Raw genomic sequence first — 27,463 nt, 5'->3', positions numbered from 1 at the left:
CTATTCACATGAAATTTACATCAGACTTTGGTATTAAATTAATAAAACTATGCTGATAAAGAAATCGTAACATTTCAGTCCATAAAAATGATGTGCAATAAAGTGGAACAACACAGGAAAAAAATATTGAACATGCTAAATAAAATGTATTTAATACTGAAGCCTTTGTTTGCAATGCCAACTTCAGAATACTTCCTGTGTTCCAGTTGGATTCTGGCCCATTCTTCTACAGACAGACAGTCTTTAAATCTTAAATATTTTGGGAGGCCTGCTTGTGAATCTTGAGAAAGATATTTCACTTTCAAATCCTCAATCAGTTCCAAACTCTTGAGTGAGTGCTGGCAAAAGACAAAGTGATGTAACACAGAGGTATATATGCACCTGTCCCAACTTTTTACAAATATGTTGCAGGCATCAAATTCAGAATTAATGTATATTTACCTTGTATTTGTTCTGTATTCAAATGAACATATTCCAAAAAATATTTGCACCCAAATATTGTATTTGTTTGTGTCAATGGGTTAACAAACGTCCATTTGTCATTTTGATGTAGTGTCTTTTTCTGGCCACACGGTGGCTCTGTTGGCCACATCATTAAATAAACAGAACAAAAACTAATGCTGGTCTTTGCAGGTAGTTTCACATTGAGACTTCTGTGTGACTTAGAGAACTGAGAATAGGTGCAGAACAGTCAAGTACAGAGGAGATTAAGTGTCACTTCACACTGCTATGTTGCAAAGAAAATGGCACATTGTAATCCACAGGTTCTCCTGCTGTCAGTTCTGTTGACAGTCATATCAGCGTGCAAAGGTGAGTAGGCTGAATCTTTTTTACCACATTCAGTGTGTATTTTATTTTTTTCTGTGACAGAGGAAGTATTTGGTGTACGCTTTCTCAAAACCCTACATACAATATCTGCTCTGAGTCTAATCTTTATTTCTTAAAGAGCGCCAACATACGAATGTGGTTGTTTATCAAGAAGAAGATGTAGTTCTCCCTTGTGCTGATTCTAATGTAATGGATCCAAAGAGCTGCCTCAGATTCAAATTGATTAATGCCACAAATGCCAGTTGGATGAAGGTTATCTTTGCCAGGCCGGAAATGCCTGAATTCCAGGATGCCGAACGTGTGAAACTGAAGGCTGATGCAAATGGACGAATGTCTCTTACTCTGACAAAGTCACAAAAATCTGATGAGGGACTGTACAGATGTGAAATCTGGCAAGGCTGGGAATGCATTCTTGTGAAAAACATATCTTTAAGAGTAAGAGGTAAGACTACACATTATATTCTCTTTATTCTTGCTCTTTTATAAATAAATCCCACTCATGTACTATAACATAAATTTGCCTCTTTCAGACTGCAAAGTGCCGGCAGCAGTGACGGCAGCACCCAGCACACCCTTTAACCTGAACTGTCCAGTGGAAATAACATCAAAACAACAAGGACCCCAAAATATCTCCTGGGCAATGCTAATAGGAGGCAAGCCTGTACCTATCACCTCTAAAGGGGTTGAAGTTAATGAGACAGCATTAGCTTTCCAGTCTGTGAATTACAGTGACAGTCAGTGGTACAGATGTGAGTACATGCTTGGACAAACTCGGCGCTGCTTTGACATTAAGCTACTGGTTCAAGGTAAGATTCTAAACTATTTGGTAAATCTGACAGCAAATGACAATATGCGTAACTCTTATGTAACTTTTCTATTTCCTGTAAGAAGTGGAAGATGTTGTTGTGACCACAACTGCTCCAGGTATTCCAAAAATACTGTACATCTTAATTAAGCTGCAATTAAATGGTGTTTTTATCGCTGAGATCTGTTTCCTGTCTTCCCCAGCACTGACAACACTGACAAGCACTGAGATTATTTCAGAACCCGAGAAAGAGGAGAGCAGTGGAGCATTTATTGCAGTGGTAGCTTCAGTCATTATTGGGATTGCCATAATGGCTGCACTGATAGGACTGTTCATTTACCGCAGATGTAACACCCCCAGAGTGCCACAGCAGACCCTGAGCTACCCAGGAGGTTTGATCTATGTCTTCATTAATGTTGAAAGCAAATGGCTGCAGTGAAGTGTTATCGTAGCTTCATGTTCTCTTGTCTTCGATCAGGTACTCTCGGTGGTTATGAGATTGTGAGTCTTACATTTTCAGAAGGTGAGCAATGCACCATGCTATTCTCTAACTTCTTCAGTCAAGTCACTGTGACCTCTCTTGCTTATGGATGACTTTCTATCTCACAGATCGTTCAAACCGAGTCAACAGCATATACCAAGCAGTCCCGGAAGAAGGCCCGTGCACTTGTAAGTACTATTATAAAAATCATACTTTTATTTTCATTATATCAGAATAGCCAAGTAACTAATACCTCTTCTTCATTGCAGTCCGGTATTAGTCTTTTTCAGTCTTCTCAAGACGAAGATTTTCCTCGTTAAATTGAGGTCCTCACTGTCTAATCTGGACTACCTGATCAATCATGCATCATGTCAAAACATGTAACATCTACTAACCTGTAAAGTGTTGCAGAGTGTGTTTTGTATAAAGGAACATGGAAAAAGTGTGCTCTACTGCAACATGGAAAAGACTAGCCCCTGTTTTAAGATGTTGAAAAGACTCTTCCTAATTACCCTCTTTGTGTTAATACATCTAATCATCTGTATTATTTTTTGTGAAATGGAGACATGTTTACAATCTGTCAATAAAACCTTTAATCCAATATGAATTCATCTGTAGGGTGATAAATGATCATGACGAAGGAGCCATACACAAGTAATATTTTAAGAGAACACTTTTATTTAGTTAACAGCCTGTAACAAATCATAGAAACTGTCAGTGGTGGTAGCGGCTGCTCCTTTGGATTTTCTTTGCTGGTGTAGTTCCTCATTATGTGCATCCTGGATGACTTCATATACATGAGTCTGTGGAGAGGAATACTGCAGTTATAGCATTCTGGTAAATCAGTCCGACAAAAGTTACTTTAGCACAATCACCGTAAAACTTCAACTAAAGGCCCAGTCTCTTTTACTAGCCTGGTGTGGCTACACATTTTGACAAACTAAAGTCTGTCTCAATTAGACGCCTGGTCTGGTTGCCAAGCAGTTCATTTGTTAATAGAAGATATTCGGATGTATAGAAGCACTTTGTTGGGTGCCTCAACTTGTCCATTCTGCAATTACCCTATAAGTTATTCATATTCCTTTAGTCTGTAAGGGTCCTCAGATAAGGAGAATCAAAAGGGCTTTTCATAAAAATCAATCCAAGTTGTGAGTGTTGTTTTAACAGGATAATGTGGTGTTATGTCGGTATGCCAGGTGCCATAATCCACATGTGCTGTTACTCTCTCTCTGATGCGCTGTCAGTTGGTGCTAGATAAAATGAATGACTCATAATTGTTATGTTATCTTAAGCCTTTTTATACAAGTAATATTCATACTGGTTTAAACAAACAATTTGATTATATTTCCTGATGTTTGCTGAGCAACAGTTTTGTGTGAAAGGAATTAAAGGTCTGTCCCGTGTAGACTCCTGTCCCACATATAGGTCTGTACATTTCAGTGATTCATAGCCGGGGCTATCAATTGAAGTTTTATGGTATGTTTTGTCTCTTACCATTCCAATACTTGACTGCTCATTTCCTGCAAACAGAAAAGAAGGAAAACAGCAGCCATACAGGTATTATTTCATATTCATCAAGGCTCTTGAAACATTTTCACCTAACAGTTGTTCTGCAGGTTGTATGGCTACTTAACCAGAATCAGTACCTGCATCCTTGTTGTGCTTCCTCTTCATGAAAATGTAAAGACCACCAGCGGTTATACATATCAGGAGGGCTAGAGGGAGGACTACCCATGCAGGTGTTTGCAGAGCTGTAAACATTAAATAACAATCACTTTCTCTCTGTTTACTCAGATCCAAGAGTGCATTTTCTCTTATGTGTGGGTTTAATTTAGGAGAAAGGCAACAATAGCAATGAGGCATGCTTACAATTAACAGTGTGCCACTTCTTTGATGCCGTCACTTCACCCTCTCTATGCACAAAGCAGGTTAATTCGTCATTTTTTGGAGAAACTGGGAGAAATAGGCTGTTTATAAGAGTGTTGTTCACATTCATTAAGGTGTTCTGCCAGCTGTTCTGGCTACCTCCAGACCAGGTTAAATTTAAGTCTTTTCCACATTCTGTAGTGCAGGTAAGCACACAAGTCAAAGTGAGATTATCATCTCCTGGTCCGTGCTCTGAAGAGACTGTAAAGGCAAACATGAGAGGAAATAATTAAACACGAATATATAGCATGATTCATGCTGTGTTCTGGCACTTAGAGTTTTAACACTCACCATCGAGGGTGTGCAGTCTGATTCTGTTTAACACCGTTTGCTGACCAGAGGACTCTGAACACTGGTAGTCCCCAGCATGCACAGCACTCACTTTGCTAATAACCAGTGATGAGTCTTTATTGACATGATAAGCCTCAGTTTGGCCTTTATAAGGCGATGCATCATCTGTCAGCGTCCTTTCACCCACAGCCCACTTCATGCGGCTGCCCACAAGCAGAGAGGAAGTGTTGCTACAAGAGAGTGACACTGACTCACCCACTGCAGCAAACACTTCCTCTATGCCATCTGAGGAAATGGGGAGTTCTGGTCAAACTTTGCACGTCTCATGGTTCATTTAGAGTACACTAAAGTGGAGTTTAGCTTACCTTGTAGTGTTGTTGTATAAGTGATGGCGGCTTTAACTGTGCTGTTTTGAGTCAGCTGGCATTTCCATTTTCTTTGATGATCTGTCAGTTTTTTAGTGATGATCAGTTTAGAGAAGCATTCAGAGGGATTTTCAAAGCGAAATCTTTTCCCGTTTAATGGTGTATCGTCTTCAGTGCTCCACTTGATATGTATGCCTTTGTTGTTACAAGGGACGTATCCTTTAAACATATTGAGGAAACAGTGAAGCTCTATGGTGCCGTCTGCAGGAGTTGACCTCTCGATGACTGGTGAATGTAAAAAAACCATCATGTGACTATTGTGATATCGACATTACATATTCAGGAACATTTTGAGTGACTTACGTTCAAGAATCTGAAGCGAAACACTTGAATTGAGTGTTCCACTGCCACAGGCGTAAAGTCGTGCATCATTGAGCTCCAGGTCATTAATATCTAGAGAGCAATCCGTTTGCAGGCCAAGCCTGAGGGCGTTCGGAGCTGTCACTCTTCCAGCTTTCACCATCTCAGTGGCTGATCCAAACTCTCCGGACATGTTCCAGTTAACGGAGGAGCAGGATTTAAGAGAGGGTATGCCACATGGCAAAGTAATATCACCTCCTAGTAAGGCAAACATCACTGAATGATCTGATGGAGAAGACAGAAAAGCATTTCATTCTCCAAGTCATAGTTCTGTCAAAGATCTCATTCACTTCATCAGAGCAAGTTAACCAATATAACTGAAAGCTAAAGGTATGGTGAAGGTATCATGAACTGAACATATTCAAATACATGTAGATATTGAGAGGGACACAGACGTCCCCCTCAATATTCAGAGCATGTAAATTTGTTCTCCCCCAAATAAAAACATGAAAGTAGCAGAGGACTTTTATTTTGACAAAATAAAATACATTTACACCATAAACTGATGCAGAAAAGGCACAAATGATGCTTAAAAACTCACCAAACTCACCAGGAAATAACTTTTTAATGCTCAGAATTTCCTGGAAAACCCCTGATTTTATATGTGTTTCTTCAATATTGAAACAAAACCTACCTCAGTGGCATAAACAAAGTTACGATGGGCCCTAGTTCATGCTTTAATGCATGTAATGTCCTGACACAAATAGAGACTTGACACTGGACAACATCATCATACATAACCCAGCTGTCATCATGGCATATGTAACAAAAATACCAAAGAAAGTAAGAAATTAAAGTTTCATAGTATATTTATAGATTTTCTAGCTTATATAAAAAAGGAAATAATTTTGTTCTACATGGCTACTGACATGTAATAAATGGCACAGTTTCTAAGTTAATAATATTATTTTTTTTATCATTCATCTTTGAACAGGGGTATATTTCCAAAGTGGCAATCTGAATCACTTGCAAGGGCCCACCCTTTCTACAGGCCCCTCCACCCCAGGTGCCCCACTGCAATTGCACTGCCTGTAATGTCAATATTTATGCCCCTGACCTACGCCCTTGCATAATTATAACAAGGGAAGTGGCAAAGTATTTTTGTGTACTTGCACTTTTTGAGAAATTAAAATAATCAGTGATTTTACTTATATTGTTAATCACAATTATAGCAACATTATAGAGAAAAAAAAGCAATATCATAAAGAATTCCATCATTATAGGGTAAAGTTAGCATTATTACCTCGGCATAGTAGCCTCTGTAAATACCATAGGTAAATACGAAGGTTGCATCTACCTTAATTAAGCAGTAATTGAACGCACCACCTGGCCAGCACGTCACGTGACCTATATCAAACGACGTTATTGCGTGAACAGGTGCATGCTGGGTGTGGCTAACACATATCGGCTAAAGTGCTAGCATGCTATAACGGTCGTTCGCAGACCACGACTTCATCAGTTTGGGAGCTGCTTCTTTCAGTTAAGTGTGTAAGGACTTAAATTTCTGCTGTTTATGAAAATACTCCGTCACAGTGACCGCTGGGCCTCATTTAGCTCAAATGTTTGAAACCTCCGAGGAGCTAATTGGGACAGAGCTGGTTTCAGTGGGACCAGAGAGGCAGATTAAACTGGTTTATGCTTCAAGGAAGGAGCTGAGAAGTTCAGCCCGGACCGCGGTAAACAAGACTCAAAAAAAGATGCGAAGACAGGTGAGTACATTAACAAATGAATTAACTGTTTCCAGAGGATAATGTAAACTCGCTAGCGCACGTCGCCTGGCATTACGTGCGCATTGCGGTTTGGCTACATGTGATACAAAAACTGTGCAGCTGTCTGACTGCTGTTTGTTGTTGGCTGCAGCCATTGAAGAGTTGACATTGTTCGTACATATAGCCTATGTGCAGCCTGATGAAGCTGGTGATGTTTTAGTATGCTGTTAATTCTTTATAAGGAGCTGGGTGATATATCAATACTATAGAGATATCGCGATATATATCGTCTTAGGTTTTTGATATGATAATATCTCAAGTGTTGTGTTTTCTTGGATTTAAAGACTGCATTACAACAAAGTGATATAGTTTTCTGAACTTACCAGACTGTTCCAGCTGTTCTGTTATTTGCCTTTATCCACTTAGTCATTATAACAGCATTACTGATAATAATTTATCAATATTGCAATATTGATATCAAGGTATTTGATCTAAAACATTGTGATATTTGATTTTATCCATATCCTAGTGTCAGGCTGTTTTTGTAGCTTAAAGGGGAACACCACCTACCATTAAACTTAAATTAAAAGCCTAGTCCCAATTAAACGCCCTGTTCCTTTTACTAGCCTGGTGTGACTTCATATTTTGACAAATAAATTACTGTCTCAAGTAGACGTCTGGTCAGGTGCCAAGCAGCTTTTTTTTTTTTTTGGTCGAAATTCTTCGGATGTATAAAAGCAGGTCGTAGGCTACCTGTTAATTATGTGTCCATTCCTTAATTACCCTGTAAGTTATTCATATTCCTTTAGTCTGTAAGGGTACTTAGATCAACAGAATCAAAAGAGTTTTTCAAAAAAATGAATCCCAGTTGTGAGTATTGTTTTAACAGGATAAAGTGGTGTTGTGTCGGTATGCTGGGTGCCATAATCCACCAAAGTGTTGTAACTCTCTCTGATGGGCTGTCTGTTGGTGCTAGATCACATGAATGATTCATAACTGATTATCTGAAGCCTACTTTTTAGACAAGTAATATTCATACTGTTTTAAATTAACAATTTTCCCGTCTTTACTGAGCAACAGTTTTGTCTGAAAGGAATTAAAGGCCTGACCCAAATATAGGTCTGTTGATTTCAGTGATTTAAGCAAATAATAATACAAGTTTTATGGTAAATTAAAACTGCAATGTTATTTCCAAGGCCTAGCTTCTATGAGCTTCTCTATCTCAAAGCCTGAAACCAAATAAGTAGTCTCAAAGCTGGGATGTCGCCATGTATAAAGTCTGGAGTTTCCATGGACAATGAACGGACGTGCAGAATGATTTTCTATTTCTTTTTTTTTGTTTTTTCTGTTTTTTACTGTAATAGATCTATCACATCACATTATCATATACAATTGTTTCATTGCCCCCCTTGACTTTTTAAAACTCTAACACAGTACTATTTACTTGGAGTACATTTCAATAAACCTACTATTTACTTTTATCTAAGTGCATTTTTTTCCAAAATAAGTTTACTTGAACTTGAGTAAAACCCCAGTATTTTACTTAATTTTAATTCTAGCTCTCTGTCCAGCCTTGTTTAATGCCACAGTTGATATTCAGACTTTATTTTCACATTTTTGCTGTAAGCGTTTGGTTTAATCAGATTATTTTCAATGGGTGGAAATTTAATCTTTCACATGTCGGCTTTTGTTAAAAAGGTTAGAGAGCTTAGAGTTATTTAAGTCAGAACCCAAAACAAATATACAACAGATTAACAAGATTTTCTATTTTTGTATAATTACCAAATGACTGAAGTCCAGCTGCTGCCTGTGTGAGACAAAGAAGACAGAGTCTTAACACTGAAATGAAAACCATCCTTCTCTCACAATATGTCCTCTCGCTGATTCCCTCACTTATTGCTAAATCCTCCAAATGCATGTATCTAAAAACGCATATTCAGGAAATGACATGAAGGAAACTCACGAGAGGCCCACGTTCTTCTCCTCATGTAAACTATTCAACTTTGTACAAAACTGTGGCCTCTGCACAAATGAATGCGTCATGTGCACTATAGCCTACACTCTGTGCCTTTTATGTGACATTTTCCACCACTGCCACATGTTAAATTAACACCTTCTAGAAGCACCAGTTATCACTTGTGTCTATCATCAGATGGCTATTTATGGTGTTAATACAAACACCTTTACAAGAAGTGCCTCTAACCCACTGATGAAGAGTGATAACCTGAAGGTCTGTGGAACATTTACACAGGAGGGTAGTTATGTCGCTTTCTGTAGCATGTTCAGTGTTTGTCCACTGGGTGGTGCTGTCAGACTCTGACAGATATGCTTCTTCTTGTAAAATACCAGGCACTTGACCAGTTTCAGTGTACAGGAACTTGTACAAACCCAGGTTTTGATTTGCACGCAGCTCCACTTGAACAGCATTCGTTTGGTTAATGCTTTCCTTCTGACGGCTCCACACTTTCTCTTTCCATTCTGGAGAAATCTCATCATCTGATTGACCTTTCTTTTAAATCCCCCCCTTCAATGGTTACCTTGAGGCTCATATTTTCATATATGTAACTTTAAAAAGTTTGCTTTGCCTCTATATAAGAAATAAATAAATCACGTCAAAGGGTCTGTCCTGGGTTTATTTAGAGATAATCAAAGAAATAGCTGTCATAAATTCAGCATTATGAACCAATTAACAGCCCATTTTAATTAGAATACAACATAGAAGAAATATTGATGAGAAACACACACATGAAGGTTTTGTTATTATTTGCACATACACTGCCTGGCCAAAAAAAAAGTCGCCACCTGGATTTAACTAAGCAAATAGGTACGAGCCTCCTATTGGATAATTACTGCATGGGCGATTATCTTTCAGCTGGCAACAAGTTATTTAACCCCAACTGGTGCAATGAGTTGCTTCTCATTTCCTAAACAACCATGTCGAAAGACACATCCCGTGGTCGTGGAAAAGATGTTAGTCTGTTTGAGAAGGGTCAAATCATTGGCATGCATCAAGCAGAGAAAACATCTAAGGAGATTGCAGAAACTACTAAAATTGGGTTAAGAACTGTCCAACGCATTATTAAAAACTGGAAGGATAGTGGGGACCCATCGTCTTCGAGGAAGAAATGTGGCCGGAAAAAAATCCTCAGTGATCGTGATCGGCGATCACTTAAACGTTTGGTGAGATCAAATCGAAGAAAAACAGCAGTAGAACTCAGGGCTATGCTTAATAGTGAAAGTAAGAGCATTTCCACACACACAATGCGAAGGGAACTCAAGGGATTGGGACTGAACAGCTGTGTAGCCTTAAGAAAACCACTAATCAGTGAGGCTAACCGGAAAAAAAGGCTTCAATTTGCTAGGGAGCATAAAGATTGGACTCTGGAGCAATGGAAGAAGGTCATGTGGTCTGATGAGTCCAGATTTACCCTGTTCCAGAGTGATGGGCGCAGCAGGGTAAGAAGAGAGGCAGATGAAGTGATGCACCCATCATGCCTAGTGCCTACTGTACAAGCCTGTGGGGGCAGTGTTATGATCTGGGGTTGCTGCAGTTGGTCAGGTCTAGGTTCAGCAACAGTATGTGCTCAAAGAATGAGGTCAGCTGACTACCTGAATATACTGAATGACCAGGTTATTCCATCAATAGGTTTCTTCCCTGATGGCACGGGCATATTCCAAGATGACAATGCCAGGATTCATCGGGCTCAAATTGTGAAAGACTGGTTCAGGGAGCATGAGACATCATTTTCACACATGGATTGGCCACCACAGAGTCCAGACCTTAACCCCATTGAGAATCTTTGGGATGTGCTGGAGAAGGCTTTGCGCAGCGGTCAGACTCTACCATCATCAATGCAAGATCTTGGTGAAAAATTAATGCAACACTGGATGGAAATAAATCTTGTAACATTGCAGAAGCTTATCGAAACAGTGCCACAGCGAATGTGTGCTGTAATCAAAGCTAAAGGCGGTCCAACGAAATATTAGAGTGTGTGACCTTTTTTTTCTGGTAGTGACTTTTTTTTTTGGCCAGGCAGTGTATAAAAGTAAAAAAAAAATCATGCATAGATTTTAAGCAACAAGCAGTAAACCCTCTGTGGTTCAGGGATTAGCCACAGGTCTCGGTAGTGCTACAACTGCGTAGGACTTGACTTTTAGTACAACACTAGCAACTCCTCTCAGGTCGGGCAGAGAGGCCTCGCTCTCTGGAAGGACGAACTGGAAATCTCTCAGCAAGTAGGCAGTGAACAGAAAGAGCTCCATTTTGGCGACAGACTCCCCCAAGCAGAGCCGAGCCCCCCCTCCGAAAGGGATCAGGGCACGAGTGGAGCCTCCTCCTCCTTCCAGAAAGCGCTCTGAAAGAGAGAGAGAGTAGCTACTGTGTTTGAGATCTGCTGAGCCAAGTGAAAGGAATGCACTTCACCTCACAGTCAGAGCAGTATACCTGGTTTGAAGCTGTACGGGTCAGACCAAACTGTAGGGTCATGGTGAGCTCCAAAAAGATTAGGAATGATGACTGTGTTCTTAGGGATGAAGTAACCTGCAATACTTAAGACACGTGAGGGTCATAAAAACAGTGTTAGCATCCATACAAATGGCTTTTGTGTATACTTGCTGACTGACAGGACCCAAGTTTATCAATATAGCTACACACTTTATATGATAGAACTATTATATACTCTTTTTTTGCAGATCTGGATTCAGATGCAAATAAGAAACTCTGAAAACAACACCTTTAGACACATTTGGTGCTTTCTAGTGTATCTACTTATTCGTGATGTTGGTTTGCAGGAAACTAACATTTGTTATGCGCAGCCTGATTATGCAGAGCAACAGTTCAGCCTGGGTCCTACGCTGTTTACTTGTTTTCTTTTCCAGTGTTGGCAAATTGCTTTTTGATGTATGATTTTATGCAAAAGTAAAAAGTAAACATTAGGAGTAAAATATTGGAAAAATGTGGGTCTGTGCCAGATTCGTAAAGTGGCCTGTGTTGCACCAACCAGTGCCAATGCCTTATCCTCTAATAAAGTGGTGCTTAACCTTTTTAATGTGTCAAGGACCCCTAAACTGATAAACATTAGGTCACTGGCCCACATTTGATAAGATTTGACCTCAGGGACCTTCAGGGATTTTGTTTTTTTAGATATGATTAAGACCAGAACTTTATAGTTTACTACAATTGAAGAGATAACAGTGGGGGGAAGTGAAAACTGTGATCAGAATAGTTACTCTTTTGACTCTTGCTCACAATGGTTTCACTTCTGTAGTGAGTTTAATAGTGAAAATAAACTGTTTCTCTTTTTCTTGTGTTGCCCGAAAACTCTCTCAAGGATCCCTAGGGTTCCCCAGACTTCTGGTTAAAAACCCCAGGGATCCTGCATATTGTCGTTCAGCTGACCTGCTGTCTCTGATGGCTCTGTGCGGCACCGCCAACGGGGCAACAGGCCTGAGTCTGAGCACCTCGCTAATTAGAGCGCACAGGACAGGAAGTCTGTGCCTGTCACTGTACTTGGGGTATCGTCCCTCAAGCACTGTGCACAGCTCCTCATACACCTTTGTCTGCACCTGAAGATGGAAGTAAGAGAGGAGAGACACACTGAGATAAACTTCCATATGTGTAAATATGTTTTTTAATGTTAAGTGATATTCCTTGCCTCTGGTCTGTGTAAGAGGAACGCCACAGTCCAGTTCAGCCAGGCTGCAGTGGTCTCTGTTCCCCCGATGAGGAGGTCCACGGTGGCCATGTGAACATGAACATCTGTCAGGAGCTGGAGACACAATGACATTTCATTTAGTAGACTACATTTTCAATGCGAGTTCTAGTCTTGCGTTAAATTAGATAGACTCCCAGTATATTTCAAATTGATCCCCTGGTATTACTTTTCTATGCGCTTACCACTCCATGTTCTGTGTTCTGTTTGTCGAGGCCATGGAGGAGGGATTCTGTGATGGTATCCTCATTTTTTTTGTCCTGTGACTGCACAGATAATAAAGCAGATGATTAAAATCAACAATGTAGGAAAATACAGCTGAGATTCATCCGCTTTTCTGGATGCACACACATAAAATTAACGTGGTTTTGAAAGGTGTCTGTGATGTAAATTTATTCTTCATAATATCTATCTTGGGGTACAAAATATATCCGAGCAGACTATTTTCGTGTTGGGCTTATAATCATAACTGCTTGATTTATCTTGTATGATTTTGTCATTTTTTGTTACGTGTGACCTGAGCATTTAGCATAATTAGACCTCTATGTGTCTATTTTTCATAACTCTTTATTCTTTAGCGTTTCCTTTTCTCACCTTGTAAGTGTTGAGGTGTTCTCTTATAATTTCATCCCTCTTGGCCACTTCTTTTAGGAGACGGGAAAACACAGGATTGGGTAATTTCTACGAGAGAACAAATGAGTTCTAGGAATACTTCACCCGCATAGGGACCATTAGTATATCACTTCATTATGCTGCGTTATCTTGAATTTGTGAAAAAAATGTTTCTCTCACGTTTCCATGGAGGTTGCCAAATATATTGATTTATTGATTGTTTGGAGACCATGTTTAGCAGCAACAAAAATATATCAAAACATTTGTTCCAAACTCTCATAAAACTTGTGCAGTATAGTCCAAGACTATTTATCAAGTTGAACGCTTAGCACAAACATTCACTTTTGCTAAAACCTCACTGTTTAAAAATGAACTGAAAGTAAAACTTAACTGCGTTCTTCAAAACCAAACTCCAATACAAAGCTTTTTCAGAGAAAAGTCATGTGTTTGGAAAGTACTGATCATATGACTGGATAAACGAGACTTGGATTATACTGCACAAGTTGTATGAGAGTTTGTAAATTGATGTTTTGATATATTTTTGCTGTTGAAAACAAAGTTTTCTTCATAAATTCAAGGTTATACAAATGGTAATTCTGTGGATGTAGTGCTCCTTTAATTTGTGAAATTTAATTCTGTGATCTACAGTCCAGAGAGTGAATATTTACTGACTCTTAGCAGTGGAAAGGAGTCCAGAGCAGAAATCCAGGAGGAGCCCCACAGACCAACAATCTCATTCAGACAGCTGTGCAGCTGCTGCAGCACCAGAGAGCTCTTGTCATACTAGAAAACACAGAGTTTTATATTTTAGTCAATGAAACACACTGTCTAGTAACAGAATGGCATATTATGAATGCCCTTATGTAATGCACGCCTCGAAAAAGGGCAACTTAAACTGTAACCATGCCCAGTTCCCAACATAAATAGGCAACCAAGCACTGGTCTACTACAACCACAACTTTGACAGGAAGCAGATTATGCAATCAGTCTCAGATAGTCAGAGGCACAGACTGAGCTGTGGGAGGAAAGATACTCACTTCTTTCCCAAAAGCCAAAGTGGTGATGACATTACTGGCTACCACTGTGAAATCCTCTGAGAGATCTACAGCACCGCCTTGATAGTCCATCACAACCTAAACAGTGAACAAACCATGCTTTATCTCTTCATGTGATCGCTCTGGAAATACCCCAACATTTGGTTTGATCTCTGCTCTCACATTACAGGCCATTATGTTATTAAGATAAATCACTATATTGTCCACTAGTGTCCTGTACCTGTCTCAGATGCAGTGCCTGTCTCTCAATCACTTCATGCAACGATTGATGGCAGCAACGCTGCAGAGCACTGTGGACAAGACGACGATGTGCCCTCCACTCCTCACTATAGTCCCCCAGAGAGATGGTGTGTCCTCCCCCAGACACAATATTACCTGATACGAGTCAGGAGAAGTAATAAGTACATAATATATGTATGCATACTATTATTGCAAAAGACATTTGAGTTGTATACCTGTGTATGAAACTGGTCTCCCAGCAAAGTCTGACCATTTTTTCACCAGTGCTTCTCTTATGACTTCAGTACTGTTAAGTACCACCATGGCTGAAAAACACAACCAAGTTTTGTACCTTCTACAAAAAAGTTTTTGTTTTTGTATCAACATGTATTATGGTAAGAGTTATTCAAAATGATGAATCCAAAATGAGATGATTACTTGTGTTTCCGCATTTCAGGCGGTAGATGTTTCCGTACCGCCGTGCCAGATCAGTCAGGTGAATTGGCAGATGGTCGTGTGTCAGCTCCATCATATTGCCTATGAGGAGGAGACTGGGAGGACCTGGGAGGGAAGGAGAAGAGGAGCAGGGAAGGAACTGATAGACGTACTGCAGCAGTCCAGATTCAACTACTGGAAGAAAGAGTTGAGAAAGAGAAAGGTAAAACACAGAAGGAATGAACAGTAATCACAGTAATCCATGAGATGAAATAATCAGGTTCAGTGGTGTACTAGTTTTTCATGTGTTGGCAAAATGTCCGATTCATTACTCATTATATTGTTATTTGGGGCTGACCTGAATGCTTCGAAGCTTCAGTTGTTGCCATGGTTATAGTTATACTACAGCTCAGTGTATTGGATATCATATTACCCAGACCATCTCAAATACCCCATAAATTAAGAAATACTTCTCCTTCATTATTCATTTTGCATTAACATGAATTATTTGTAGTTATTTTCAGACAAGGACATTTAAACTTAGTGATATTTTTTTGATTCAGACCGATGCTTTTCTAATATCAGTCCAGCACTACTGAAACTGGGACAGTTTGACCACACCCTATAAGCTAGCAAGATGACAAGAAGTTCAAGTGCCTGGAGTAGTATCAACATTTGCAAAAGACGACCCCCTAAAATTTGAGTGCCAGATAAGCCAAAGGGAAACTGGCGTATCACAAATCTACAACTATTTTGGCAAATCACCTGAAAGCTGTAAGTAACAGCGGACTTGTCTTGCAAAGTATTATTATTTTTTGAGCTATTATGGCTAATGTTACTGCTACCTGCATGCTGAGAAAGTTGCTGATTGACACAATATTTTAAGTGCTTTCACATTTCACACTTAAACTTCTATGCCCAGAATTATTATTATAGTATTTGGGACAGCACTATTTTCAGATATACATATTTAAAGACGACAAATAATTACCTTTAGACTTGCCTCCCTTGCGATCTTCTTTTAAAGATTTGTCTCTCTGACCCAAAATGCAAATCAACAGCAGCGCAACTAGCAACACAGCTCCCACAGTGATCACTGATATTTCTATTGCCATTTTGTGTTGTCTTGCTGGTTCCCCCCTTCAGAAAGTTGGTCAGCACACTGCCTGCCCCATTTATAGTCTTCACATCAGTCTCTTTGCCCGTCAGCTTGACACAGTGTTGGTGTTTCCACTAAATTCAAGGACGTCTAAATATTTTGTAGGTCAACATATCTGATACTGTGATGACTGCAACACATGTAACAAGAGACAGTGATAAACATGGCTAAAACTTGTAGAAGGGCATGATAACAGGATAACACGTCACAGCTGACACGACGATCAGTCATGCAGGCATTAGTTTATCTTGTAGCGCAGGGAATGAAGAAACTGTTTCCCGTCAAAGGATTTGGTTGTTTTAATTCGCTTTTACAAAACCAAAAGAATGACACTTCAGACCCACATTAGCCACATTTATTCCAATGGAGTGAGACAGTGCATATTCAATTACAGTAGTAGTGGGTGTGGCATACCATGGTGGTGCACAAGAAGGTATTTGAGTCAAAAAACAAACTGTGTTGAAATGGACGGGTCAGGCAGAACAGTAAGATACAAAAAGTTGCAATAAAACATTTCTCCACTCTTGGTATATTTCCAGAAAAAAAACAAACAGAAAAAAATCAGAAAAAAAAATCGTACACAATCTTGAATCAAATGTACTGATAGCTGTTGTTACAACTATCAAAACCACTGTACATGCAATTCAGTTGGAAAGCTACATGCAGCAACTGTGAGATCCACTGTTTTGTGGATTTCTGGCACTTAAATTTTCTGTCAGACGTATGAAGACTGTATCTTTAGCCATGAGTTGCAGGAGAGAACCTGGATGGTCTGAACTTCATCTCGGTGAAGGGAATGGAGGAGTCTTTTCCTTTCCAGTCTATCCAGACTATTCCCTGTATCAGAACAGAAACATAAACGTGATGGTATTTGGTTAGTGTGCTGTTTCACTGAAGATAAAATGTGTTTAGGTCCATTAGGTAGAGAGAGGAATTGTACCTGGTTATTACTGTTGATGCCGAAAAGACCGTTGAGGTTGGTCTTGTAACAGTTCTTGTACCACCAGCCTCCCATGTAGGCCCTGGCACAGTGGATCCCCAGAGGATCAGGGTCCTTGTCTCGGGTTGAGAATGGACGTCCAGTATGGTACCTCATGGAGTCGCCTGACAGAGAAATAGTGACATTGAGGTATGAATAGTCAGGTATTTACTGTATTATAATGCTGCGCATGTTTGGTAAAGTTTTCACCTGCAGTTCCAGTGTAGCCAGACACTGTGATAGTATAGTGCCTCTCCTCTGAATCAATGGAGAAGTTGGCGTAGTGAGCGTAAGCGGTGTCGTTTCCAGATCGCATATCCACTCTCAGACTCACAGGGCCGACACTGGTCAGGTTGTGAAGAAGCTCATTTCCTAGTAGTGGTAGAAATGAAGATTGAGGCTGATTTGTTAAAAATATCTCTACATATTGATGCAGATCAGATGATGACAAGAACTTGTTTCATCTGTACCGAGCCAGAAGTCTTCGCTGAGGTTTCCGAAGCCGGCGCTATATTCACTCCAAGTTCTGTAGAAATCTGTTTTTCCATTCATTCTCCTCTGGAACACCTAAAACACACACATCAGATTGTCTTTCAGATGTGGGATCAAGTCACTGTTTTGCAAGTCATAAGTAAGTTTCAAGTCAAGACATGCTAGCTTCGAGTCAAGTCCCAAGTCAGGACCACAGACTGTATATAAAGATGGACAACGTGTCTGCATTTCCTCCCACTGTACAAAAATAAAGCCAAAATATTCAGATACGGCTGCTGCCATCTTGAGTTGGTGACATCATTTGGAGCTAGAGTGTACACAGTAGCGACCTCCGCGGTATTGAGTTCCTGTCCAGACACCTGTCTGACCACGAGCAGTACCATTGCTAGCACACATCTGTCAATTATGATGTGAAACACTTGGACATACATCAGCGAGATAAGAACTACCTAAATTGACAGAAAACATATTTGTGAAAAAATGAATTGATGTGCACTGCCTGCTAACATGGAGGGGGTGGGGTTTATGACATTTACTGCACCCAGCCACTAGGGGGCAATTGAAATGTTTTGGCTTCACTTTTGGGGAGCTGTCATATCGTCCATCTTCATTAGACAGTCTATCCTCTGGACTGACAAATCCCAAATTCTTAACTTTGAGTTTCATGCTGTGCGATTGGTTCATACAAAGTGAATCTTGGGTATTAAGTCACAACTTGTTAGGAATTAGTAGTGTTAATTAGGGATGCACCAAAATGAAAATTTGTGGCCAAAGCCGAATAATATTAAACGCTTGGCCGAATACCGAGTGCCGAATACTGAATATCGTTGTTTAGTTTTTCATTAGTTTTTGCAGATGAACCCCCTCCAGATTAGTGTTGTCACGGTACCAAAATTATAAAAAGATAAATCACTTTTCTATAATACATCAATGATATTTCAATGGAATAAATTACTTATTGACTTATTCATACTTCAAAAACAGCATCAATGAGTGATGAACATAGGGGAGATCAAAAAATAAAATAACAATCAATCAGCCACCCTCCTCCCCTTCATAAGTAAAGAACAGTCCCTAAAGTGCGGTGAGGTTTGTGGGCCGTGAACGGCTCGTTTCTCCTCTGACACGTCACATACCTGTGTTCGGCTGGCTCGGCTGTTCAGGTAGGTACTTCTGGGCAGTCCACACACCAAGAAGAGGATATTATTGGAGCCGACTTATCTGTCGCCGGTAAGCCGATGGCCGCTGAATTTGACAGGAATACATTACTGTCTGTGTCTGTGACCCCCGTTCAACCCACAATCGGTGGGATTCGCGTTTCATTTCTGCTGCTGGTTGAAATCTGTAGGCTGCTCGCACAGCGTGCTGAATGATTTAAACGTGCAATATGTAAGTTTCTGCCGCTAGGGGTCTCAAACCAAAACAATAACAGAAGACGGAGTTTGTCTATTTCGCTTGCTCAAAACTATTTTTAGTCGCAAATGCGAGTGCAGTGAGGGACGGATCGCCACACTGCCGACATTTTACTCCGCGCTTCACGGCACGCTGTTTGATTGCGTTATCAAAACACGCCGCTATTAATTCGGCCTTGCTTTTAACTTATTCCACCGAATACCGAATGTGTGTTTTTTTGCAATATTCGGCCGAATATATTCGGTTACCGAATATTCGGTGCATCCCTAGTGTTAATGTTAGTTGATTCAGGAAATGAAGGGATTTGGAATGATTCGAAGATTTTAGATACCATACTTTATAATCTTTGTAATCTTTATAATCTCTTGGGGGGAAGCTTACTAGCATTTTCAAGTCACAGGGTTCAAGTCCAGTTGAGTTATAAGTCATTGGTGTTCAAGTCCAAGTCCAGTTTTGCCTAGTCAAGTCCAAAGTCATCAAATTTGTGACTCATGTCCATACCACTGTTGTCTATTATCTAAATCCATACTGCCATTTTTTCTGTGCAAAGCTTTCAGATAACAGCAGTTTTTCTCACCGTCCAGCCGCCTCCATCAGTCTCCATGTCACAGTAGACTCTGACCGCTCCTCCCTCTTTTCCTTGCGGGTAGATATCCACTTCTCCTGACTCCAGAGCTCCATTCAGCAGCTCCTGAGAGCACTCAGTAGGGTAGGGGAAACGCAGTTTGCCTAAGGGATGACAAATAAAGAATGACTTAGTTGTGATAAAGTACTGGTAGGGCAGATAAATAAGCAGGGACTGTGTCAGATGAAATACAACACCTGTGATGAATTCTGTGGTAACAATAGATGTGTAGTGTCCGTCTCTCTCGCCTTGTACCAGAACATAATAGCGTGACATTGGCAACAGCCCTGTCAGCTTATACTCTGTGATTGATTGGTCCAGGATCACCTCCTAATGTGTTCCCGGAAAAGCACACAAAATTAGGCAACTCCGTAAATATCTGCACTCTCTTTGTACTGTATGTGCCAGTGATGAGGGAATATTACTCACCTTTGCCTCCTCTCCTACCACCTGGTAGATCAGTCTGTAGCTGTAATAGACAACAGTGGAAGTCCTCCATGTGATCACTGCAGAACGAGCGCCCACCTCGTTGGCTTTAGCCACTGAGAGACACAAAATCCACAAGTAATTAGTTCACACACTTTCCACACAAACTCTGCAGCACGTAAACAAGCCTGATCTCACTTTCTATCCCCCTCTCTACTCACCATTAGCGGTAGTAAATGTGGTCGAGATGGCCATGCTCTGGTGACTGTCCTTCTGGCTCAGGACTTTGACTGTGTACAGTGTGCCTCTCTGCAGGCCTCTCAGCTGGTGTTCCACTGAGTTTCCAGACAGCATCACTGTCACTGTCACATTAGGAGCTGTGGCACGAAGGAGAGAACGCTTAGCTTAGTCATGAGCACTTGACCTGTCACGATAACAATTTTTATATATTGTCCCAGAAATAATTGCTATGTTTTTGTCATTTTAAGAACACTTAATGTCACTGGTATAATGATCATATAGTATTTTAATAATGTTAGCATGCCCTTTCAAAGAATAATGAACTTTTAAGTCTTTAGAGGATTTAAACATAGGAATTAGGAAAAAAAAAGAAAATATCTGAAATAAATTAAACACAAATAAAGTAAAACCACACAAACAAAACAATAAATAAAAGCAACTCTTAGGCTCTGTCAACAAAATCTGCACTTAAGTAAATATTAAACATTTGACACAGGGGCATAGAGAGCAGATCCCACATGCGGACCAGTATCTGGCAGGTGATCCACAAAAAAAGTCATTTGTGGGTGGTATTTTGTCTTAATTTTATTTGTGTGTTTGGTTCTAGGTTAAAAAATGAACATGTGTGTCAGATCATGGGTGTTTGATAATAAGTATATTAAAATGAAAAGAATGATAATTTAATGTATGAACATTTTAATCCTCTGACTGCTGACTTTGTGTGTCAACTCTGTGTTCTGCATCAGCTGGAATATGAGAGCCACTTCAGTCATGTGTGGTACTAATAGACACCCTAACTGCGGAGATGTGTTGCTGAATAATGTGAGAATAAGTAAAAAATATTCTTTTAGATTGTTTTTCCTGATTCACCTTTGATTTAAAATATATTATCATAGTTTGCCATGTATGACATGTACCAAAAGGATCACCTTAAACATGCTGCCTAACTGAATTATTTGGGCAGCACATGCTTATTATAGGATATGCGGTTTCGGGTCGGGTCGTGGATCTGTGTTGCTTGGTCAGGCTGAGTAACTAAGAGGTCATGTGTGCAGGAAGGGTTTGGTATTGCACGTCACGGTTCTCATTTAAGAGTGGGTGTTGATAATCAGACTCTGATAGAGTCATTCCATCAATAAAGTATTGCCAAACCCTGCTGTTTACTCTGGCATCATGTTGGCTAAAATTTTGGTGGCATTCTTATGTAAACAAGCGGTATCGTATGATATATGGACATGATCTCTGTCATGTTTGTTCATAACATAATTACTGTGACAGGCCCTAACTAGTGCTGTAGGTATGAGGTTAAGTTGCCACACTCACTCTTGGAGGACTCGTAGCTGATGATGAAGCGGTCTACTTTCCCCAGACTCGGCGTCCACTGCAGCAAAGCTCTTGTATCAGTCACATTGACAACTTGGAGATGTGTTGGAGGGGCAGGCACTATACGAAAAGACAATTTATATGGTCTTTATTGGCATTTTCACATTCTTAAATTAAAAAAAGGCAGCTGTACATAACGGTGAGCTTATTTTGGTGCATACCTGTGGTGATGACTGATGTGAGAGCATCACTCTGGGCTCTGCCGTATGTAGTAGTTACACTGATAATGTAGGAGGATCCAGCAGACAGTTTGGACAGAACCACATAAGATTGCTGAGACTCCAAGGTCACAAAGCGGCTCTCCCCTGGCAGGATGGTACAACACAAATATCACAATGATACAGTTAACACCCAAACAAAAAAAGACACTGACTGATAAAGGCAGGCCTTTGACAAACCTGTGATGATGTTGGTGTACGTGACCCTGACGCCTGAGAATGTGGTCTTTGGTTTGGACCAGGAAACAGTGAGAGAAGACTCTGTAACATTGCTGAAAACCATCTCTGTGGCTGGCTCAGGGCCTGATGAAAGAAAACAGAAATTTTAATTGACATGTTGCTGCTCCCAGTACTGATCTTGTCTCTGGTGATAGTAGAGGAATTAAATAAAAAATTAGTGCAACTTTAATTACCTGTCATTGCAGTTACTCTATGAATCTTTGATCTCTTCTCAGCAGTAGTGCCATACACATGCAGAACATAACCTGTGTTTGCCCGGAGGTTACTGAACTCCACAGAGTGCACGCTGCCAGGGACCACCATAGAGATCCTCTTTGTTTCAGCTCTGCCTCTAGATCCAGCACCTCTACCGAAGGCGGCAGTTGTGTTGGTGCTCTCAACCTGTATGTGCACTTCAGTTGCGTTCTTAGCTGTGGAGAACTTTTCGACTTCAAGAGTTTCCTCTTCAAACTCCTCAAGGTCGTCTTCATCACCCTCTGCGCGTGGCTCTCTCCTGATCACGGTGAAGTTCTTGAACATCCCTTGTGGTGCTGACCATGTGACAGTGAAGCTGTAGGAGGAGGTGTTTACAACCCTTACAGAACCTAATCCGGTTCCTCCCATCCTCCTTGCACTCCCAGAGCCATGGATGGTTGTTTTATTCTGCACACTTCGACCCTCGCCTGATGTTGCCGCAATGGTTGTATTAACCAGGTACTGACTCCTCTGTGTGGCCTTTCCAGTTTTTCCAGCTTCAGTGTTTCTGTTGTCAACAGACTGCACATTTGTAGTGTCTACTTTGACCTTCTTGGTGCGTTTCTCAGCCAGTGTGGACTGCTCCATATTCTCCTTCCCTGTTCTGGTTTTGTTCGTTCCCATGATCTTGGTCAGAATGGTCACAATTTTAGCTGTGCCGTTAGATTTCTTCACATTACTCTGAGTTACATTGGTTTGAGGTTCGTCTTTCAGTTGTTCAGCTTTAGGATTTGTTTTACCGGCAGTTCCTTCCTTAACAAGTCTGAGGTCAGGTTTTTGGAGGACCTTTTTAGAGGTCAGGACTGTTGTTTTGCCTTTGCGGGCCTCTTCCTGCTTCCTTCCCTCATGTCTCAACAGAACTTGACCCACATTTGGGCGACTGGTCTTTGCGGCACTTGAAGAGTCTTTAGTTGTTATTTTCTTTACAGAATCTTGTTTTGTTTGAGTTTTAACAAGACCCACTCTAGCATTAGTAGCTACTTTAGACTTAGTGTCAGTCTCTTTCTTCTGCTCCCTCCTCTGGAAGAGTGTTTGCTCTACTCTGGTGGTTCTCTCCTGCATGTTTTCCTTGTCTTTGTTCACCTGCAGGGTCACTGTTTCCACGGTCAACTTGGCCTTTCCTTTGGCAGCTTCTGAAATACCAGAGTAGAGGTTACAAGCAAAATATAAATGAGATAATCAAATAAAAACAACTTTCTCTCACTTAAAGGAACTGTGTGTAAGATTTACAGGATATTTAGTGGTGTCTAGCAGTGAGGATTGCAGATCGCAACCAGCTGAAACTTCTCCCAGTTAGATTTCCTCTAATATTTATTGTTCAGAAGGTTTTTACCAGGAGCCAAATTATTCACAGAGGTCCATTAAAAACTCTGACTAAAACAGCTTTAAATTACAAATCATCTCCTGACATGCAGATGCCTGCTCACCCGGTTACCTGCAAATGTGTGCTCACCTATGTTCTCCAATAACTTAATGTGTGCTCACCTTTTTTCTGATCAAGACATTCAGAATGTTTTTAGTGGGAGCCAAATTATCTGCAGAGGTCTCTTCCTTTCCAAAACAAATGGATCCGGTGATTTAAACCAGTATAAACACGGCATTAAACAGTTTCATGTTAAAAAAAAAAATCAGTTTTTCTGTCGCTCTCATCATGGCAGGGGCTGTTAACTCGAAGGTCGGCGCAAAAGCGCAAATTGCCCTATCTAGAGCCAGTGTTTGGTTTGTCCGTTCTGGGCCACGGTAGAAACATGGGGATGCTAAAGAAAACATACTTTTTATTTTATATTCTATTTCTACCAATATATCCTCTGAAATCCTACATACCAGACCTTTAGAAATATGTCTCTAATGCTAACATATCCAAATAGTGTAGAATCTCACTTACTTCTAGCACACTCAGCTCCTTGTGCACACTTACTGCAGTCTGGACCCATGAATCCCTGCTGGCAGACACATTTACCCTTCTCACATTCCCCATTGCCATTACAGTCATTTGGACAGTTTGCAGAACATGGACCTGGGCAGCAACAAAAATAACCAAAATTACTAAATCCACATCTTTAATGAGTGGTGTCAAAGATAATATTCTAGTGAATATGACAGAATCATACATTTGTCTTTGAGGGCAGACATCTCTCTTTCCAGTCGGGCCACACGACCTTTCAGCGTAGCCATCTCGGCCTCACATCCCCCGGTGCAGCCACCAGGCAACAAGCTGATCTTATGCGTCATCACCAGAGGAGCGCCAGGCTTCAGCTTCACTTCCTGCTCCTTGGCGTTGTTTGAGTCGCAGCCATCGCTTATGACCACCTTGAGTGGCTGAACAGCGGCAGGCTTTTCTCTGGTGGTGGTGGTGGTAGTGGCGGGAGTTTTGATTACGGCACTCTGATTGGCCTTTGCTGATGTCGACAGGGCAGTATGAACCACTGTGGGGGCAGGCTTGTCTTTGGTGGAGGGAGATTTAGTTACAACAGTCTGATTGACGGAGGCTGTGGGCTTGTTTTTGGTGGTTTTAGCTCCATTGGCGGGAGCAGACTTTGGGGCTGTTGACTGAACGTTTTGAACTACAGTGGGGGCAGGCTTGTCTTTGGTAGCCTTCACCTCAGTGACTGTAGAGGCCTTTACTGCTGCTGTGGCCGGAGTGGATGAAACTGTCTGATTAACTGTGTTTGGCTTTGGGGTTGGGCGAATGGTCTGTTTGGCGAGAGCAGCAGTGGTTTTTGGTTTCGACAGGGTGAGAACGGCAGTGGGTCTGGTCACATCGCTTCCTGTGGAGTTTCTCCTCTCATTGGTCGGGGATTGAAAGGAGGGAAATGGGGTGAGAAGGAGGAGAAGCCCTAGAGTAAACAGCATTTTGAGCCAGCAGCAGTAGCCAGAGATGGTATTGCCTTTGGTCGATCTGTATGTATGTTACTGTAAAATTATGAACTCCTTCCTCTATATTTCTTTGACCACTTGTTAAGGAGAGTATGCCAGGTTTCTCCTAGAAATGAAAACAAAAATGAAAGAGCTGAGTTATAACTGAGTTTAATGCATGACATTTTAATGCTAAATACATTTTCTAATTCCAAGAAAGGTTTTGCTGAGCATACTTGCTCTTTTTTAGTCAGCTTCACATTCGCACCGTTCCCATTAAGACTTTGATACTCACTTGAACAACCTTCTACAGGCTATTAGGACACTACATTTGGAGCAATATCAGGTTTTGTACTTCGCTCAAATGACCTGACAGCAATGGCTCAATCAAGAGATTTTATTACTTGCTTCTTCCATTCAGTTTGAGAAACTTATTTTATAAACCTTTCAGTCTTGGTAGATTGTCATGTTGTCGAAATTTCTGGTCACAGGTTCATTAAAAGTTATAGGCTGTGATCTGACATTTGAGAAGGTTCACTGAGCCAAATCATTCACAGTGGTCAAATGCATAAAAGCATATCAAAATCTTTCTAAGATACAGTTTTGAATCTTACTACACATACTTTTACCAGTTTTCCCTGAGCACCAGTACAAGACATTAGAAACATCATGAAAAAAAAAAAATACTGAGCTGACATATTAAAACTGTCAGAAAACTGATACTACTTTTTTCAAAACTGTGCCTAGTGATGCACTTTTAAAAGTGAAGAAAAAACAAATAGAAGTTGAAGAATTGCAGCACTGTTGGAATCAGACATAACCATTAATTCAATGACTTGCCAAACTAAGTAAAATCTAAATTAGCTGATTTTGGACAGGAAGGAAGAAGGTGACTCGAGCGGGAGAGTCTACTGGAGAGACTATGCAGAGAGGTAACAGAGCGTTACTGTATAGAACTGTGGGACACTGTACGTCTTTCACTATACACAGAAGGTTACATAATCCGCTGCACCCACAACTCATAAAACCGCTAAAAGAAATATGTCCAGCCTTGGCTTTAAATCTGCAGAAAATCAAATAAATCGTGCAGCATGTAAACACATTAGGATGCTTTGCTGCGCAGGAAGCCAATTTTCAAATGTTGCACTGGAGGGCATGAATTAACTTCTTAATTGGCTGCAGTATAACTGAGTTAGTAGCTACTCTTTACTTAAAAATGATAAATGATCATACCAGCCCAGTATTCATTCTGATAGAGGGAAAAAAAAAGATAGTTAAAGGTTAATGATAGCAGGTATAACCATGCCACATTATGTGTGCACACTAAAAATGACAAATTATGTTCACCACTCAATGCAACTTGTGCAGTTTACTGTTTAAGGTCTTTTTATCAACTAAAACATAGTATTATACAACATGGCCTTTTCCCACAAATGCACTTGTTAAACCCTGAGAATAAATCAGCTCTGCACCATAAAGGCAATTTAATTTAAAGGAATGCAAACAGACACCAATGTGACAGATTTGAATCCAATCATTCAAATGACTGCAGTTACACCTCTGATAAATCAGGCTAATGAAAAAAAAGAACTTACCAGAATAATGACTTAGTTCTTGTCTCTATCTCTGTCTTTGTGTTGCTCCCTCCATCTGACTGGAAAAGCTCACACAGACTCGCTGGATGTGATCTGGGAGGAAAGAGGTGAGAGAAAGGACCACCACTAGAAAGGAGGAGAGTGATAAAGTCTGCTCCTACTTAAGGACCCCCCCTCTTCCTCCACGCCTAGTGGTCCCACTCTCTCAACCACCATGGAAAATATTTGTATTGGACTTCCAAAAAGAGTGGCATTTGTAAAAACAGATTAGTGCATCAAATACCATCAAATACTCTCTTGTATTCTATTTTTCTGCTCTTACATCTTCCTGTAATGTTTCTATAAATTTAGCATGTACATTTATTTGGTCAACACATAACTGCTGCAACTTTTTGTGTGTAATCTAACATGAAATGTTGTCAGAGTTTAGTGAGCATACTGAAATTGTTGTTTTGCTCAAACTGAACACAACACATGCTAGGACATGTTTTGTGTTCTTTCATGTACTGTAACACAAAAACAGTCTGCATGTTTCAGCTTTGCATGGCTGATGACAGTTATTCCACTGTCTGCTGAACGTAACTTGACTTATACCAGACATTGCTCACACCTAGACACAGCTCTGATTGAATAAAGCCCTGGTCTGAGAATCATGATTCAGCTGGAATACATAGCATAACACTGCAGGTATTCAGCGCACATTCTGGGGGACAGGAACCTCTGGCTATATGAATTGGCCGTTTGTT

The 27,463-nt window shown here is 40.5% G+C and overlaps 4 protein-coding genes across 9 annotated transcripts; 1 reads left to right on the top strand and 3 right to left on the bottom strand.

Moving 5' to 3' along the window:
* Positions 1-643: 643 nt before the first annotated feature.
* Positions 644-2,715, top strand: LOC117265719 (uncharacterized). 5 transcript variants are annotated; one of them, XM_033640367.2, is made up of 8 exons: positions 644-810; positions 947-1,270; positions 1,359-1,634; positions 1,720-1,752; positions 1,837-2,025; positions 2,112-2,156; positions 2,243-2,302; positions 2,384-2,715. In XM_033640367.2, exons 1-8 carry the CDS (start codon positions 744-746, stop codon positions 2,392-2,394), a joined length of 1,005 nt encoding a protein of 334 aa, XP_033496258.2. In that variant the 5' UTR covers positions 644-743; the 3' UTR covers positions 2,395-2,715. The 5 variants fall into 5 exon arrangements, with proteins under 5 accessions (XP_033496258.2, XP_033496256.2, XP_033496255.2 ...); XM_033640366.2 differs by having other exon boundaries at positions 645-810; positions 1,717-1,752; XM_033640365.2 differs by having other exon boundaries at positions 1,720-2,025.
* Positions 2,716-2,769: 54 nt separating this feature from the next.
* On the bottom strand, positions 2,770-8,724 carry LOC117265718 (uncharacterized). The gene is made up of 8 exons (XM_033640363.2): positions 8,608-8,724; positions 5,060-5,341; positions 4,697-4,981; positions 4,332-4,616; positions 3,984-4,241; positions 3,761-3,865; positions 3,609-3,634; positions 2,770-2,917 (listed from the first exon to the last, which is right to left on the bottom strand). The coding sequence occupies exons 1-8, from the start codon at positions 8,678-8,680 to the stop codon at positions 2,795-2,797; spliced, it is 1,437 nt and encodes a 478-aa protein (XP_033496254.1). The 5' UTR covers positions 8,681-8,724; the 3' UTR covers positions 2,770-2,794.
* A 726-nt stretch (positions 8,725-9,450) lies between these two features.
* Positions 9,451-15,991, bottom strand: cyp21a2 (cytochrome P450, family 21, subfamily A, polypeptide 2). 2 transcript variants are annotated; one of them, XM_033641550.2, is made up of 12 exons: positions 15,849-15,991; positions 14,861-15,052; positions 14,659-14,748; positions 14,424-14,578; positions 14,186-14,281; positions 13,821-13,931; positions 13,131-13,217; positions 12,722-12,802; positions 12,480-12,593; positions 12,224-12,390; positions 11,270-11,373; positions 9,451-11,180 (listed from the first exon to the last, which is right to left on the bottom strand). In XM_033641550.2, exons 1-12 carry the CDS (start codon positions 15,970-15,972, stop codon positions 10,927-10,929), a joined length of 1,575 nt encoding a protein of 524 aa, XP_033497441.1. In that variant the 5' UTR covers positions 15,973-15,991; the 3' UTR covers positions 9,451-10,926. The 2 variants fall into 2 exon arrangements, with proteins under 2 accessions (XP_033497441.1, XP_078027936.1); XM_078171810.1 differs by having other exon boundaries at positions 14,861-15,049.
* A 358-nt stretch (positions 15,992-16,349) lies between these two features.
* On the bottom strand, positions 16,350-26,830 carry tnxba (tenascin XBa). Its single transcript, XM_033640014.2, has 15 exons — positions 26,718-26,830; positions 24,378-25,249; positions 24,152-24,283; positions 22,206-23,399; positions 21,973-22,095; positions 21,736-21,879; positions 21,515-21,634; positions 20,173-20,328; positions 19,955-20,067; positions 19,723-19,855; positions 19,478-19,629; positions 17,466-17,562; positions 17,206-17,367; positions 16,957-17,120; positions 16,350-16,853 (listed from the first exon to the last, which is right to left on the bottom strand). The coding sequence occupies exons 2-15, from the start codon at positions 25,117-25,119 to the stop codon at positions 16,755-16,757; spliced, it is 3,531 nt and encodes a 1,176-aa protein (XP_033495905.2). The 5' UTR covers positions 25,120-25,249; positions 26,718-26,830; the 3' UTR covers positions 16,350-16,754.
* Positions 26,831-27,463: the final 633 nt, after the last annotated feature.

This window comes from Epinephelus lanceolatus, chromosome 10 (assembly GCF_041903045.1).
Source record: "Epinephelus lanceolatus isolate andai-2023 chromosome 10, ASM4190304v1, whole genome shotgun sequence".
Classification (NCBI taxonomy): Eukaryota; Metazoa; Chordata; class Actinopteri; order Perciformes; family Serranidae; genus Epinephelus; species Epinephelus lanceolatus.
The sequence above is the reverse complement of the archived record's forward strand: the minus strand, read 5'-3'. Positions and strand labels throughout refer to the sequence as shown.

What these genes read in the sequence shown, in the direction of transcription:
- LOC117265718 (XM_033640363.2), bottom strand. Translation starts at nt 8,680, where the DNA reads ATGGTTTTCATTTCAGTGTTAAGACTCTGTCTTCTTTGTCTCACACAG. An exon ending in CAGACTGCACACCCTCGATG is followed by an intron (nt 4,242 to 4,331) that starts GTGAGTGTTAAA and finishes TTGCCTTTACAG; the next exon opens with TCTCTTCAGAGCACGGACCA. An exon ending in GAAGTGGCACACTGTTAATT is followed by an intron (nt 3,866 to 3,983) that starts GTAAGCATGCCT and finishes TAATGTTTACAG; the next exon opens with CTCTGCAAACACCTGCATGG.
- LOC117265719 (XM_033640364.2), top strand. Translation starts at nt 744, where the DNA reads ATGGCACATTGTAATCCACAGGTTCTCCTGCTGTCAGTTCTGTTGACA. An exon ending in GACCCTGAGCTACCCAGGAG is followed by an intron (nt 2,026 to 2,111) that starts GTTTGATCTATG and finishes GTCTTCGATCAG; the next exon opens with GTACTCTCGGTGGTTATGAG. An exon ending in GAGTCTTACATTTTCAGAAG is followed by an intron (nt 2,157 to 2,242) that starts GTGAGCAATGCA and finishes TCTATCTCACAG; the next exon opens with ATCGTTCAAACCGAGTCAAC.
- tnxba (XM_033640014.2), bottom strand. Translation starts at nt 25,119, where the DNA reads ATGCTGTTTACTCTAGGGCTTCTCCTCCTTCTCACCCCATTTCCCTCC. An exon ending in CAGCGAAGACTTCTGGCTCG is followed by an intron (nt 17,368 to 17,465) that starts GTACAGATGAAA and finishes TACCACTACTAG; the next exon opens with GAAATGAGCTTCTTCACAAC. An exon ending in GCATCAACAGTAATAACCAG is followed by an intron (nt 16,854 to 16,956) that starts GTACAATTCCTC and finishes GTTCTGATACAG; the next exon opens with GGAATAGTCTGGATAGACTG.
- cyp21a2 (XM_033641550.2), bottom strand. Translation starts at nt 15,972, where the DNA reads ATGGCAATAGAAATATCAGTGATCACTGTGGGAGCTGTGTTGCTAGTT. An exon ending in CAAGGGAGGCAAGTCTAAAG is followed by an intron (nt 15,053 to 15,848) that starts GTAATTATTTGT and finishes TCTTTCTTCCAG; the next exon opens with TAGTTGAATCTGGACTGCTG. An exon ending in AACACCTCAACACTTACAAG is followed by an intron (nt 12,803 to 13,130) that starts GTGAGAAAAGGA and finishes TTATCTGTGCAG; the next exon opens with TCACAGGACAAAAAAAATGA.